Below are 16402 nucleotides of genomic sequence, written 5' to 3'. Positions count from 1 at the left end.
GTGTTATGCATTCATCAGCTGAGGGAGGAAGGTAGATAGTAGACAACATACCAGCTTTTTGCAGCTGTTGTAAATGGAAACGTATTCATAAATATCTTCATATGGCCTATAGGTTAAGCTGGTATGATATTAAAATCTCATCCTCTCCCATGACTTTCCTGTTTACAAAGTCATGTCAGATGGTTAATGCAGGACCATCTTCAAGAGCACAAAACCTTACTTGATGGAAACCAACTTTCATTTGCAGCACAAGAACAAGTATTGTAGTCTTCTTAGAAAGTGTTGATGTAATTAATTCTGCAAAGGTTGTAGCCCATTATAAGGAAAAGCTGCACAGTGCCAAGCTGCATTTTAATTCACTGATGCAGTCCTGACAGAGTGCCTCAATATTGACAGGCTCGTGATATATCAGCTTCCATCAATGCTGAAACAGCCAAATCAGTACTCAGTTAGGAACTGCAGTGAATAGTCAGAACCATAGAACACTACAGCACAGTACAGGCCCTTCAGCCCTCCATATTGTGCTGACCCATATAATCCTTAAAAAAAGGTACTAAACCCACACTACCCCATAACTCTCTATTTTACTTTCATCCATGTGCCTGTCCAAGAGGCTCTTAAATACCCTTAATGTTTTAGCCTCCACCACCATCCCTGGCTAGTCATTCCAGGCACTCACAACCCTCTGTGTAAAAAAAAACAAAAAAAAACAAACAAACAAACTTACCCCTGATGTCTCCCCGAAACTTCCCTCAGTTTTTTACATATGCCCTCTGGTGTTTGCTGTTGGTGCCCTGGGAAACAAGTATTGACTATCCACCCTATCTATGCCTCTCATAATCTTGTAAACCTCTATCAAGTCCCCTCTCATTCTTCTACACTCCAAAGAGAAAAGTCCCAGCTCTGCTAACCTTGCTTTATATGACTTGTTCTCCAAACCAGGCAACATCCTGGTAAATCTCCTCTGCACCCTCTCCATAGCTTCCACATCCTTCCTGTAATGAGGTGACCAGAATTGAAGACAATACTCTAAGCGCGGTCTCACCAGAGATTTGTAGGGTTGCAACATGTTAGTTCAGTCGGCTGAACTAACAGATCTCCTGCCCTTTGTTCTGAGACTCCAGTCCAGATCGGCTAAAATATATAAAGCTATTATTTGAGCCATCCTTTTGCAAACAAGTTTAAATATTAAGTTATGAGATAGCAATACTTTTCCTGTAATCTCACAGTGGAATTAACTTTCTATCGTTCAGCATTGTCATTGATTTGTAGCATCCCTGCCTTTGATTCCAAAAGTTTAACTGAAGCAGTCACCAGAGCAGCTCATTCAATAGGGCAAGGTTTTGCATACGTGTAGCATATGAACTCAGCAGCCGCGTTATTAGTTAACTGCTGTAACTAATAAAGTGGCCATGAACCATCATTGCTGTTTCAAAACTGCGGCAATTTTAGGAGGTTGCCGCATGGCAAAATATTCTTGTTTTTTTTTGCAAAGGTACTTAGTGTGGAGGATTCCATAATCTGTGTCTCTGCAGAAATCCACAGTAAGAAATGCTGTTCTGATATTGTATGTTTTATTTAATAAAGTTAGTTTGAATTCTATTTTTCTTTGGCTTTGAAGGTATCTGCCTGGATCTGTACGTAGAATAGAAGTTCAAAAATGATCATGCCTTTCCTATTTATGTCACCACCCCACCTGCTAGGAATTGAGCGTGAGACTGATTATCTGTTCCTGTGAAGGAGGGATGTTGTCGATAACACAATCCAGAGACGACTTGCTTGATGTAAACCTCTGTAACAAATGGTTGCCTCAGGCACAACTTAGCAGAGAAGATAGAGCAGCATTGCTTCGCAGTTGCTACTGTCAATTTGTTCAAGATCAAATTGTAATTTACTACCGGAATTCCAGCAGAAATTTGTCACTGCCAGTTTAGATGATTTCCATTAAACAGTAATCTTTCTCTCTTGAACACTGAACCAGCCAATTGTCAGGTCTTATTCGCTCATCCCTAAACTATAAGATGGTGCTGGTGAAACACGGCGACATTTTGCAGGCAGCTAACAAAACTGCTAACAATTTTGCTAAGTATACTTTCTTGGGACTATGATCACTGAAACCCGCAGCCTGTTATTCCCCACTGGGAGGTGCTCTTTTAGACCGTCTGTACAACTTGGCATTTTTGTGGTATCCGGAGGGATTCAGCAAACTGGACTCTCGAAGATGCAGGTATTGCTAGAGTAGACTTTGGGGCCGGTCTTAGACTTTGTGACAGGTTGAAGCAGCAGAGCATGGGCCCCGAGAGTAGATAATGAACTGATGTTTAGCTGATTTGAACACTGAGCCAGATTAACAAGATGAAGGTGCTGAGGCCAAAGGTGAAGGACAAACCAGTGTTCAGCTCACGACTCCACGAGGTTTCGTATAACTATATAACAATTACAGCACGGAAACAGGCCATCTCGGCCCTTCTAGTCCGTGCGGACGCTTACACTCACCCAGTCCCAGTGGCCTGCACTCAGCCCATAACCCTCCATTCCTTTCCTGTCCATATACCTATCCAATTTTACTTTAAATAGTTTACTTTATACTTTGCTTTAAATACTTTACTTGCCTCGGTGCTGAACGAGCTCTGCAGCTGGAGCCGGCAGCCAAAGGCACTCACCTCAACACTGAGCCTGTCTGTAGTCATCGGACTGGCTGCAGCACTGAACTGGCTCCATGGCTGTGGACTTACTCTCAGGGACTCCACAGTTCCTGTTCTGTGATTGTTTGGTTGCTTTTCTTTTATCGTTTGCATGATCTGTTCCTACTTTTTTGCACATTGAATGTTTGACTATCACTGTGTTTTGTTTTTTTTTTCCATCAATTTTGTTGTTTCTTGGTCTTGTGACTGCCTATTAGAAGATGAATCTCAAAGTTATATATGGTATACATACTTGGTTAATAAATGTACTTTGATCAGATATCTGTGAACTGTTACATAAAGTAAGTTTACTAAGCAGTCAGAATGAATCAGAGAGGCTGCTGATTACTTGCACATGGAGAACATGGGATGAGTGAGCTGAAAACTTTCCACCTAAATACTGAGTACAGCCAATTCATGTGCAGAACCCTCACAGAGTAAACGCAAGAGATGCAAGGTGCACCACAGTCTGTGGAAACCCACAGAAAGGTTTTTACCTGGAAATCAAATTTATTCCATCCACATGGAAAATCACTTGGAATGGATGGTACAAACAATGTCAGATTTGCAACAAACACAAGCTTCATGGTTAACTCTTGTGTTGATTCAGGGTACAAAACTCACTCTGATACAACACTGAAAATCGATGTCGTGTATATGGTATATATTTTCTCATGAAGAGAAAACGTCATTGATAGACTTAAAGAGTGGAATATGGAAGTATAGAACAAGGTTATTTCCCATGCTTTAAATGGGCAGGGTGGAACTGGGAAATATCCTCAGATGGGTCCAACACTCTTGTTAGACAGGAAAGGTTTGGCTGGAGGTGCAGTTATTTTTGGAAAGCACCCTTTGGCTCCTGTACCTCCTCTTTGATGGAAATAGTGAGAAGAGGGTCTTTTCCAGATGGTGAGGGTCTATTTTGATGGATGCCATGTTCTTGAGGCACCACCTCTTGAAAATGCTGTTGAGGCAGGGAGAGTTGTGCCCATGGCTGGGTCTACAACCCTCTGCACTCTCTTGCACTTCCCTGTACGTTAGTGGATCCATACCAGGCTGTGATGCCACCAGTAAGAATGCTCTCCACTGGACATCTGTCTCTGGTGACATATCAAATCTGTACAAGCATAGACACTGACAACCAGGAACTTGAAGTCGCTCACCGTTTCAGCCACTGACCCCTCAGTAAGGATAGGTGTGTGTTCCTCAGACTTGCCCTTCTTTAAGTCCACAAGCAATCCCTTGATCTTGCAGACATTGTGTGTGAGGTCGTTGTTGTGAAACCACTCAACCAGCTATCCAACTCTACATCACTCCTATAAGCCTCCTCATTGCCATCGACGATTCTACCAACAAGCAGTGCCATCAACAAATTTATAGATGGTACTTGAACTGTGATTAACCACACAGTCTTGAGTGTAGAGCATACATCCGCAAGGTGTGACTGTATTGATTGTCAGTGAGGAGGAGATGTTATCACCGATCCACACTGACTGTGGTTTTCTAATGAAGAAGTTGAGGATCTAATTGCAGAGGGAGGTACAGAAGTCCAGATTCTGAAGTTTGTTGATTTGTTCTGAAGATATGATTGTGTTGTATGTTAAGCTGAAATTGATAAACAGTACCCTGACATACAGTATGCATTGCTGTCGTCTAACCGGTGAGATTTTATCTGCTGTTGCAGTGGGTCCAGGTCCCTTGCTCAGACAGGAGTTAATTCCAGCCAGAACCAGCCTCTTGAAGCACTTAACAGTCGGATGTGAGTGCTACTGGTTGATAATTGTTGAAGCAACTCACTCTGATCTGCTTTGGCGCTCTGACTGCTGCCCTCGTGAAGGAGGCGGGAAACACCGACTAGCAGTTGGGAGGTTGAAGAAGTGAAGGTTGACAGGTTCATGATTAGTAAAGGCATCAAAGGTTATGCAGAGGAGGTAGAAGACTGGGGGTGAGGAAAAATAAATCAGCAATGATAGTATGGTGGAGCAGACTTGATGGGCCGAATGGCTCCCATGTCTTACGGTGTTATAACTTTGAACATTCCAGCCAGTTGGTTGGCACAAGCATTCATTTCTTGGCAAGGTGCATCATTGTGGTCTGATGTCTTATGAGGGTTCAACCTCTTGAGGGGTATTTGGATTTTGGCCTCCACAACAGAGATCACTGAGGCTGTGGGGACTTGCATAGGTGTAGTGTTATTCTTCCTTTCGATACATGCACAAAAGTCTCTCAACTCATTGTGAATTGAAGCATTACTGCCATTTATGCTTTTAGGTTTTGCCTTATAGGAAAAAATGGCATACAAATCTTGACCCAGCTGTCTTGCATCCAGTTTTGCTTCTAGCTTCACTCAAAGTTGCTTTATCATTCTCACAATGGCCTTCCCTTGATTGCACCTGGACTACTTGGGATTGCTGCTGTAGAATGCCGTAGATCTAGCCCTCAGCAGACTGTGACTCATCCTTGTTTGTCCAGGGTTCTTGTTTGGGAAGACAGTATGTTCTCGAAGGCATGCATTCATCCATACAAATCTTGAATATGTCAGAGATAGCCATGGCCTACTAATTCAGATCTGAAGATAAATCCCTGAATACAGTCCAGCGCACTGATTCAAAGCAGTCCTAGAATTGCTGTTCCACCTCTGTGGTCCAACTCTCTGCAAGTTGAATCAAGAGCTAAAATCAGCATGTCGCAAAGGTAATGCTATGGTAATGGGGAATTTCAACATGCAGGTAGACTGGGAAAATCAGGTTGGTACTGGACCCCAAGAAAGGGAGTTTGTGGAGTGCCTCCAAGATGGATTCTTAGAGCAGCTTGTACTGGACCCCACCAGGGAGAAGGCAATTCTGAATCTAGTGTTGTGTAATCAACCAGATTTGATAAGGGAACGAGGTAAGGGAGCCATTAGGTGGAAGTTACCTTAATATGATAAGTTTTAATCTACAATTTGAGAGGGAGAATGGAAAATTCGGAAGTGTCAGTATTACAGTTGAACAAAGGGGACTATGGAGCCATGAGGGAGGAACTAGCCAAAGTTGACTGGAAGGATACCCTAGCAGGGATGACAGTGGAACAACAATGGCAGGTATTTCTGGGAATAATACAGAAGGTGCAGGATCAGTTTATTCCAAAGAGGAAGAAAGATTCTAAGGGGAGTAGGGTACGACCGTGGCTAACAAGGGAAGTCAAGGACAGTTTAAAAATAAAAAAGAAGTATAACACAGCAAAGATGAGCAGGAAGCCAGAGGATTGGGAAACTTTTAAAGAGCAACAGAAGATAACTAAAAAGGCAATACGGGGAGAAAAGATGAGGTAAGAAGGTAAGCTAGCCAAGAATATAAAAGAGGATAGTAAAAGCTTCTTTAGGTATGTGAAGAGGAAAAAATTAGTTAAGACCAAAGTTGGGCCCTTGAAGGCAGAAATGGGTGAGTTTATTATGGGGAACAAGGAAGTGGCAGACGAGTTGAACAGGTACTTTAGATCTGTCTTCAGAGTCTCCCAAATGTAATAGTGGCCAGAGGACCTAGGGTAACGGAGGAACTGAAGGAGATTCACATTGGGCAGAAAATGGTGTTGGGTAGACCGATGGGACTGAAGGCTGATTACCTTTGCCCCAGGGCCTGATGGTCTGCATCCCAGGGTACTTAAGGAGGTGGCTCTAGAAATCGTGGATGCATCGGTAATCATTTTCCAATGTGCTATAGATTCAGGATCAGTTCCTGAGGATTGGAAGTAGCTAATATTATCCCACTTTTTAAGACAGGAGGGAGAGAGAAAACAAGGAATTATAGACCAGTTAGCCTGACATCAGTGGTGGGGAAGATGCTGGAGTCAATTATAAAAGATGAAAAAGCGGCACATTTGGATAGCAGTAACAGGATCAGTCCAAGTCAGCATGGATTTACGAAGGGGAAATCATGCTTGACTAATCTTCTGGAATTTATTGAGGATGTAACTATGAAAATGGACAAGGGAGGGCCAGTGGATGTAGTGTACCTGGACTTTCAGAAAGCCTTTGATAAGGTCCCACATAGGAGATTAGTGGGCAAAATTAGAGCACATGGTATTGGGGGTAGGGTACTAACATGGATAGAAGATTGGTTGGCAGACAGGAAACAAAGGGTAGGGATTAACGGGTCCTTTTCAAGATGGCAGGCAGTGACTAGTGGGGTACCGCAAAGCTCGGTGCTGGGACCGCAGCTATTCACAATATACATTAATGATTTAGATGAAGGGATTAAAAGTAACATTAGCAAATTTGCAGGTGACACAAAGTTGGGTGGCAGTGTGAAATATGAGGAGGATGTTAGGAGAATGCAGGGTGACTTGGACAGGTTGGGTGAGTGGGCAGATGCATGGCAGATGCAGTTTAATGTGGATAAATGTGAGGTTATCCACTTTGGTGGCAAGAACAGGAAGGCAGATTACTATCTGAGTGGAGTCAAGTTAGGAAAAGGGGAAGTACCACAAGATCTAGGTGTTCTTGTATATCAGTCACTGAAAGTAAGCATGCAGGTACAGCAGGCAGTGAAGAAAGCTAATGGCATGTTGGCCTTCATAACAAGGGGAGTTGAGTATAGGAGCAAAGAGGTCCTTCAGCAGTTGTACAGGGCCCTGGTGAGACCACACCTGGAGTACTGTGTTCAGTTTTGGTCTCCAAATTTGAGGAAGGACATTCTTGCCACTGAGGGAGTGCAGCATAGGTTCACAAGATTAAATTCCCGGGATGGCGGGACTGTCATACGTTGAAAGATTGGAGCAACTGGGCTTGTATGCACTGGAATTTAGAAGGATGAGAGGGGATCTGATTGAAACATATAAGATTATTAAGGGATTGGACACGCTAGAGGCAGGAAACATGTTCCCAATGTTGAGAGAGTCCAGAACCAGAGGCCACAGTTTAAGAATAAGGGGTAGGCCATTTAGAATGGAGTTGAGGAACTTTTTCACCCAGGCAGTTGTGGATCTGTGGAATGCTCTGCTTCAGAAGGCAATGGAGGCCAATTCTCTGGATGTTTTCAAGAAAGAGTTAGATAGAGCTCTTAAAGATAGTGGAGTCAAGGGATATGGGGAGAAGGCAGGAGCGGGGTACTGATTGTGGATGATCAGCCATAATCACATTGAATGGTGGTGCTAGCTCAAAGGTCCGAATGGCCTACTCTTGCACCTATTGTCTATTGTCCACAGCTTTGATATCTTCATGGCAGGTACTGTTGTTCTCATTTTCTGTCTATGTGCCAGGAGTACAACTAGGTCTGGGTATGTGATGGCACTGTAAGCCTTCATGATGGTGGTGTAGCTGTGATTCAGTGCATCAAACACTCTGTTTCCACATGTGATATTTTGATGGTAGTTAATCAGAGATGTTTTTATTTAGCCTGGTTGAAATCCATTATGATGACCGAGAATAGTCCTGTGACTATTGATCATGCTGCTCAGCTCCCCGAATGCCAGCTGACTGCAAGTTTTCTTGCCTGTGTTTGACCATTTGCCATGAGACTAGAGTAAATTCTGAGAATGCCCAGGAATGTAAATTCCTCATTGTAAACCACGATTATTGTGTAGGACATGCTGGGATTATAATGGAGAACTCTGGAATATTGGCTAGAAATTATGTTTCTGTGGTACGTGTTGGTATGTCAGTAAGGCAGCTTTCCAAAATCTTCCCCTATGTTTTCAAAGACATTTCAAGATTGATGTATACTTATTTGTTAAATTTAATCCAGTACCTTGGCAGTGTTGAGCAGGCTGTGTCATTGTATTGTTGCATTTTGACACGAGTGTTTCCTTTTACCTGTTCAGTTATGAATTGATCACATTGTTATGACCCTGGAGTTACATATAAGCCATGGTGGGCAAGTACAGTTTCCTTCTCTGATGACATCAGTAAGCTAGATCGGTTTTAGAACAACTGGGACTCTTATGAGTACCTTCACCTGACTTTTTATTCCCAATCCATGTAATCAACTGAATTTAAATTCTTATTGTGAAATTTCTCTCTCTGGATTGTAAATTTTGGACGCTGGGTTCCTGGTCTAGAAATTTAATCAGTAAACTATCATTTTGCAATAACAGAAATGTTGCTCTTGTTCTTGGATGGCAATTACAATTTGGTCCTGTGTGTCAAGGAAAGGGACTTAGCACAATGGAAGTAGGCAGAAGCAGTTGTTTTGATGGAACCCTTTGGAGAATGCCTAGGAACACAAACCCATTCAGCCAATTTAAAATGTAGTTTCTTGTGCAGCAGCACTGACAGAACAAGGGTGGAACTGATAATCTAATATTGGGTGGGTGGGGGGGGAGGATACAGCAGTGGGATTGTGTTACCTTCTCATATTTCCTCAATGCTCAACAGTGAAAATTATGAAGTTATTGCCTCTTCTGAAGTTTCCAGCTGTGACCTGTGAAGTAATTTCTCATCTGGTGATGCTCTATGCAAAAGAAAATGTGATAAGTGGCAACGACATTTTAAAATCACTTCACGGCAAAAATACAACAGAAGGTGTTGATTAATCATCTTTTGTTATAGATGATCAATGCCTGGAATTTGCATTCGTTGTGAGGTTGCTAATATTTGCAGTCATCATACAGGAAGTGTGGCTGCAAGTCGGGGAGTTAACCATGGTGTGGTGCAGCTTGCACGGGAGATTTAATAACAAATATCTTGCTGTGAAAATAATGACGCTGCCCTTTCAGGTCAAAATACGTAGGCCCAGCAATTAATACGACATACCTCTTCCCCCTTCCAAGTGGTAACTCTTGTTGGGCTTTGAACCCATACCGCTTCTGGCAGAGAGAATTTTCTAAGTGTCGTGTGCTGCTGAGTCCATTGACAGGGCTGCAAATGAACTTGTTTAGGGGAGGGAACATGACATCCTTTGAATAAGATAGAGTGGGGGCAGTGGGCGTACTTGCTAGATTTTTAGAGCAGAAATGAAGAGAAGCCATCAGATCTGTTTTTCAGTACTAACTGCCTGCACCTGTGATGCACCATCAATAACTCTCTGAGACGTGAGACGAGATATAGGCTTTTATTGACTGGAAGAAAGAACAAGCAACAAGCAGCAATTGACCACCATACTACATCCTGGAGACTGAGGGCAGGGCTCAGGCCCCAATCGCCTTTATACCGGGGTCTGTGGGAGGAGCCACAGGAGCAGTCATCAGGGGGCGTGTCCAGACAGGTATATGTAGTTCACCACAACCTGAGAACAATGCCAAAAGTTTATGTGATATGTCAAGGTAGTGCTCTAGCACTTGGAACCATAGTTCACTTATGTTACCTTCCAGTACAGCCTGTTGCAACACCCAGATCTCAACTCACACACAGAAACACTTCAGTCCTTGAACCAACCTGCAAAATGAATAGGAAGAGGAGCAGAATTATTATGTTTACCCTCACCGTTTCCTGCATTCTGAGCAATTAAGTAATCCAATTGCAACTTTCTGGTAGATCTTGTGAAGACTTTTGGCTGTAAATGGGATCTCTAAAGTCCATCCTGCAGGCCCCAGCTTCTCATCTTTCCTTCCCAGCAGCTTTTAGTTTGTTTTTCACAAACACTCAACTGGACCTCTGCAGAGTAATTAAATTTCAAGGCTCATTACTGTTCAATGGTCTGAGCAAATACAGTGCAAGATGATCATCTAGTAGTCAGCTCTTGTTCCCGTTCAGAGGAGAAAAATTCTGGGTCATGTAATCCTTAATATACTTCACTTTCTATTAATAACTGTGAATTATGGATAACTCCCATGTTTATAGATTAAGTGTCTTGCTATTGGAACTGAAAATGAATTGTAGCTTATTTTGTCAAAATGTGTACGGTGAAACAGGTGCTTAATTTGCTCAAATTTACGTGGGAGGTTTGGTGTTTTCCTTTGGATTCCATGTTTTTCTTTGTTTTGTGGCTGTCTGTAGGGAAGATGAATTTCAAGGTTGTACACTGCATTCATACTTTGATAATAAATGTATTTTGAATCTTTGATAATGGGTCTGTATGGATGACTGTTTCATAGAACAGCCAGTTATGCAGTAGGCTAAGCAGATTCCTCATAATTTTAACAACAGTGGCAATGAAAGTTATCAATCTGCCTGTAACATAAAATGAATAAGCCTTTTCTCCAGACTGTCAGTTATAAAAACTGATCATACTGGTTGAGTTAGTGCATCAAAAATAGACAATAAAAAAGATTGGCCTAAGGATAATTTGATTGGCCTTTTATCAATTTTATTGTACTAAACAATCTATCACCAGGCAGCAGACAACCCATTCTTTGAACCAGATAAAATCAGTTCATTAAATCCACATTGATGCACAGAATTCTCCCGATTTTTCGAAGCATTTGCTTTCCTCACTTGCTGAGATAGATTTCTTTGCCTTTCCCCCAATGCAGTTCCCAACTACGTTTCCCCTTCCCTTAATATCCTTCACTGACTTTAAATTTTACTAGCTATAGCAATCACTATCATTACTTACATTGTAAAAGCAAGGAACCTGAACCAAAGTCCAGGCATTAAACAATCATTGCAAATATCCTGTGCTTATACTCGGAACATAATACCAGAAGGAAATTGCATTAGCAGCAATACTGGGATAGATCTGCATGAATAAACTCCAGTGACCTTTCATTCTTGTTTTTAAATTGGCATCTAAATGTATGACTTTGAATTTCCTCTCCTGGCAATATCAAGCTACATTTTAAGAAGAATAAATCAAGTGATTTTGCAAAATGGTATTTAGAATATACCATATGCTGCAACGTAAATGCACATTGAGAAATACTTGAGGTTAAACTCCAGATTGAAGTGTGCATACGGAAGTGAAGAAAAACATGTTTAAGGTGAAGGGGGGCCCCTGCTATTAACTTTTTCTAAATGGAGTGGGACAGAAGGAATGTTACTTTAAAGCAGATATCCCAAATATATTCAAGATAGCTTGTAATTTGTTGAGAATGGGGGGGATTTAGACCGTGTGCAGACAGAATAGATTAAGTTGATTAGTTTTGCATAACATTATTGGCTGAAGGATCTCTACCTGTTCTATGGTCTATGATTTCCATGAAACAATAGCACAATGTTACTCCTCTGGCCCACTCTCCTCTCCTATCAGATTTCTTTTTCTCTAGCCCTCCCATCTGGCATCACCTATCACCTTCTAGCTATCCTCCTTCCCCTCCCCCCACCTTTTTATTCTGGTATCTCTTCTCCCCCCACCCCCCACCTTAAAGTCCTTAAGAAGGGTCACTACCTGAAACGTCGACTATTTATTCATTTCCGTCAATGCTGCCTGACCTGCTGAGTTCAACCATCATTTTGTGTGTGTTATACTGGTACAGTCAGTAGAGATGCTCCATTGACCTGTGTTCAATCCTGACATCCAATACTGTCGGTACAGTCTTTGCCCGTTCCCGCTGTGACTGCAGCGGCCTCTTCTGGCTGCTCCATTTTCCTTCCACTTCCCAAAGAAATGTGGGTTGCAAGGTTAGTTGGTGACTGTAAATTGGCCCTAGTGTGTAAAATCAGGGAGGGGATTGATGGGAATGTTGGGGGAATGAAATGGGATGAGTACAATTAGATGCTTAATAGTTGGCATGGACTCCGAGGGCCATAGATCCTGTTTCTGTACTGTCTGACTCCATGGTTTTAACTGGTTTTATCCGAATTTAAAACTACAAAAAAAAATTTAAAAAAACAACTTTATAATGTCCTTGCTGCTTAATTCTGCCCTTTTCCCACGCGTATAAAGACAAGTAGTATACCCTAGGGATAAAACACCAAAACATGGAGATTTCTGCCACACACTGAGTATCCTTGCCTTCTCACTATCTACCAAACTGTAGCTATTTCTGTTCTCTGTAAGTATCATGCCCTCTAGCCTGTTCCAGAGGCTGGCCCCTGGACTGCGTGCACAGCTGAAGAGCTGAGAAGCTTTTAAGTTTCTCCCATGACCACTAAAGAGGAAGCATTCTGAAGGAGGGCAAAGGCAGGAGTTTGCAGTCTGGTAATAGGAGCCCACAAGCATGTGCTCCCACTTCTGACAAAGCAAATGTTGGCCCATGGATGAAGAGGAGGTTTAGGGAAGAAATAGCCATGCTCTATTGATAAGGTAGGCATGCTTGTTTGAAGAGGATGACAAACCTACTTAGTGCTTCATGATGTCAGGGACATGTGGGGTAATTTTATTTGTATCTTATCTTCTGGCTGCAATGTAAACACAGTTGGAAGGACCAAGAAAGGGAGCTTTATCCAACAAAAAACTACCTGTCTGTCTAATCATGTTAGCTTGGCCCAATGCCCTACAATATACTCAATGAAAGGCGGGTACCTAAATAAAGAATATTGATTTATAAGGTGAGACTTTTAAGAATGCAGCATATTCTGGAAATCTAAAAAACAGAAATTGCTGGGAATATTAAAATGTCAGGCCAAAAATGTGAGAAGAAAAATAGAGTTAATGTTGTCAGATCAAAGAGCCTTTTTCAGAACTGGGTAAGAGACAAAATAAATGATCTGTAGCAGATCATGCAATGTCGGCAAGAGAAAAGGAATTATTAATGATTCTGGTTGAAACCCTGAAGCATTGGCAGTATCTCTCTCCCCACAGATGCTGCTCGGCCAGTTGAGTACTTCCTGCAGCTTGCTTGTTGCTCCAGATTCCAGCATCTGCCATCGCTTGTGTCTCCAGGAGACAAGATAAGCTTACTAAGCATCCTGGAGGATCGGGGAGGGGGGGGGATGTCTCTGATAGGGTCATTCGGATAAGCTGTAAACGTGGTCATTGAGTGAGTGGGAACGTTGACAAAGGAACTGAGATGAAACAATACACGAATCACAAAATGCAGAGTTGGAAGACATGCCTCGCTGGCACGTCCTTCAATTCCACAGGGAGAAAAAGAGAAAGAAAGGGGGAAGGGGAAAGAAATTCAGCAGAGCGAATGTTACAGATAGGTGGCGGATACAAACTGAAATCAAGTTACTGTACCTAATTTTATAGAATTCAGTATTAAGTCCAGCAGGCTAACGGAGATGAGGTGCTTTTCCTGAAACTTGGAATTTGGCTTTATTGCAAGAGTCAGAGTTAGAAACTGATAGGTAAGGGTGAGAATGCGATGGAAAATTAAAGTGGCTGACAGCTGGAAACTAGGGGTAAACCTGAGAATTGGCTTATAATGCATCCGTCCAGACATCAGGACCTCTCAAAGGAGTTTATAATCAACTGCGTAGATTTTAAGAAAAATTCCTACTATAGCAAAGAAAATATAGTGGTCAGTTTATGCACATTAGAGGCTCACAAGCAGTAGTAGGTTGTATCATCATATTGTCTAGGTTCTTAAAGGGTTGTGGCCTGAGGGATTTGAGTAGGATATGGTGAGTGAGGGCCTGTCCTCCAGCTCTCCTTTCTGTTGTGCTTTGAGTTTTATATTGAGCCAAGAGACCAGACAGGGAATTAATGTCACTTCTCATTTTGAAAGATGGCCTATCTGACACTGCAGCACTTCCTCAATGCGATTTCCACTGAAAGGCCTGAAATAAGCAAATTTTGTCTAAAATGTCTAATTTCATCAGTTCAATCGGTTAAAAAACAAAAGACAACTTATCCAGTCTAGTAACATTGTAAGTAAGCCCATCCATCTCTAATTTCAAAATACTAACCTGGATGAATCATTGAAGAATTCTCACATTCCCTGAGGTATTCGCACTTTCTTGGTACTTGACATTTTAAATGAGTGCATTTTCTCCTTTAATTGTTCAGACTCGGTATGTTTCTTCGAGGGACAGTGTCGTCCAATTCATGTTCTATCAGCCCATCAGCCATCAATGGAGAGAGACCGATTTTTATCCATGCACTGTCACTTGTGGAGGAGGTAACACATTATTTTAAAAGAATTCAGTGTATTTTTATCTTTTTGCATGAAGTTGTGTCCAAAACACTTTTGTTATCCTGCTTTTTTATTGCAAGTTAATATGGATGGGTGCCCACTGGTTGGCGTGGACCTGGTTGAGTCAAATGCCCTGTTTCTTTGTTGTATAACTCTATTCCCATGTTTTCTTTCTGTCTGTTTCCAGGTTACCAGCTTAGTTCTGCCGAGTGTGTGGATATACGCTCTGGCCGAGTTGTTCCTGAGCACTCCTGCAATTACTATCCGGAAAATAAAAAACCCAAGCCCAAGTTACAAGAGTGCAATATGGATGATTGTCCTTCTAGGTGCGTCTGTGCTCAAGGGTAGATATGCCGTGGAAGCGCTGAGTCGCCAGAGGTTTGCTGGCTGCAGGCCGTGACTTTGTAATGTTGATTCTACGTGCCTGCTGTCAGCCTGTAAAACTTGGTATCAGTACTGAATGCTCATAACTTATGCTCTGTAATGACTTTTATTGGCTGCCAGCAAAGAAATTAACAAATTGTCAGAGGCAATTTTAAACGCAAGAGGTTAGAACAAAGGCTACAGAACAAGTAGGCGAGACGCAGAGTAAGTACTTTTATAACTCTTGAGATAAAGTACAGGAACACAGATGTAAAAATAAATCAAAATGTTGCAAATCCAGGTTAGCATTTATAATGACACGATTTTGTTCCGAGTCCAGGAGACTGGCGCCCACTGTTTAAACCACTAAATCAGATTCTTTTAAAAATGTCTCACCAGAAAATAAAAACTCTGCATGAATACACCATCAGTATAACAGGTTTTGTCATGTTATTGCTAGGCGATGCTCTGTTGATGCTGTTTTCCAGGAATCCCATCTAAACCAGTGCCAATTTAAAACTGGCACAACACAAGCTTCTTGCATTGGAAACATTTCAATGCCAAACTCCTCCTCTTACCCTCAAGCAGAGTGGCAAAGAGTATGAAGGCAAAAAGATCATGACAAATCTTTATTAAACATAAGCTCAGTTGCAACAGAATTATTGTCCCCATTTCTGGCTATCTCACCAGGCGAGACGAAGAAGAATTTAGAGAGGGTGCAGAAGACATGTTCTAAAATGATTCATTTAATTGTGTGGAAAAAAACTGGAGAAACCAGGGTTGTTGTCCTTAAAATAGAGGAGACTACAAGGTGATCTGATAGAGGTAGAGGAGGATCACACAGAGGAGATAGGGAGACACTGTTCACTTTGGTGGAGTGGTGAAGAGCAAAGGGAAATAGAGTGAACACAAGTGACAAGCCAACCAGAAGTAACATGATGAATTTAGTTAGTGTCTGGAATTGATCCACAATAAACAAAAGAGATTGTGCAGATACTGGAAGTCCAGAGCAACATTCACAAAATGCTGAAGGAACTCAGTCGCTCAGGCAGCATCCATTGTTGTTCCTTTCTGTGCCTTGTAGTGCACCGGGCAGCAACCTTGCCATTTCTTTACCATCTTTGTCTTTTTTACAAGGCCGAATGCTAACTGGATGCTCGTCCCAGCACAGATGGAAAGAGTGCAAGGAGCAGATCGGGTTTGAACCCAGGACCACTTGCCCCAAAGTCCAGTGCATATGCCACTACACCACCTGCTGGCAAGGCAGTATCTGTGGAGAAAAATAAACAGTTGATTTTTCAGAACTGGAAAGGGAGGGTGAAGAATCCAAATCCTGATCCACAATGGTTACTTTCTAGACAGCTGAGTGACACTTTCATGAACAAAATAAGTATCATTGGCCTTTTTGGAATTACGCACAAAAGAACACAATAACTATTGTGAGGCCATTCCAGACACTAACTACCCATTATGTATGAAAA

The 16402-nt window shown here is 42.0% G+C and overlaps 1 protein-coding gene across 1 annotated transcript in view; it reads left to right on the top strand.

Annotated features, from left to right (window-relative positions):
* The window catches only part of adamtsl3 (ADAMTS-like 3), a 726995-nt gene that overhangs the window by 524392 nt on the left and 186201 nt on the right, over positions 1 to 16402 (top strand). Inside the window, 2 exon segments of the mRNA XM_073033006.1 lie at positions 14432 to 14543; positions 14746 to 14884. Of these exon segments, the coding sequence (XP_072889107.1) occupies positions 14432 to 14543; positions 14746 to 14884 (251 nt within the window).

Source organism: Hemitrygon akajei, chromosome 30 (assembly GCF_048418815.1).
Source record: "Hemitrygon akajei chromosome 30, sHemAka1.3, whole genome shotgun sequence".
Classification (NCBI taxonomy): Eukaryota; Metazoa; Chordata; class Chondrichthyes; order Myliobatiformes; family Dasyatidae; genus Hemitrygon; species Hemitrygon akajei.
The sequence above is the reverse complement of the archived record's forward strand: the minus strand, read 5'-3'. Positions and strand labels throughout refer to the sequence as shown.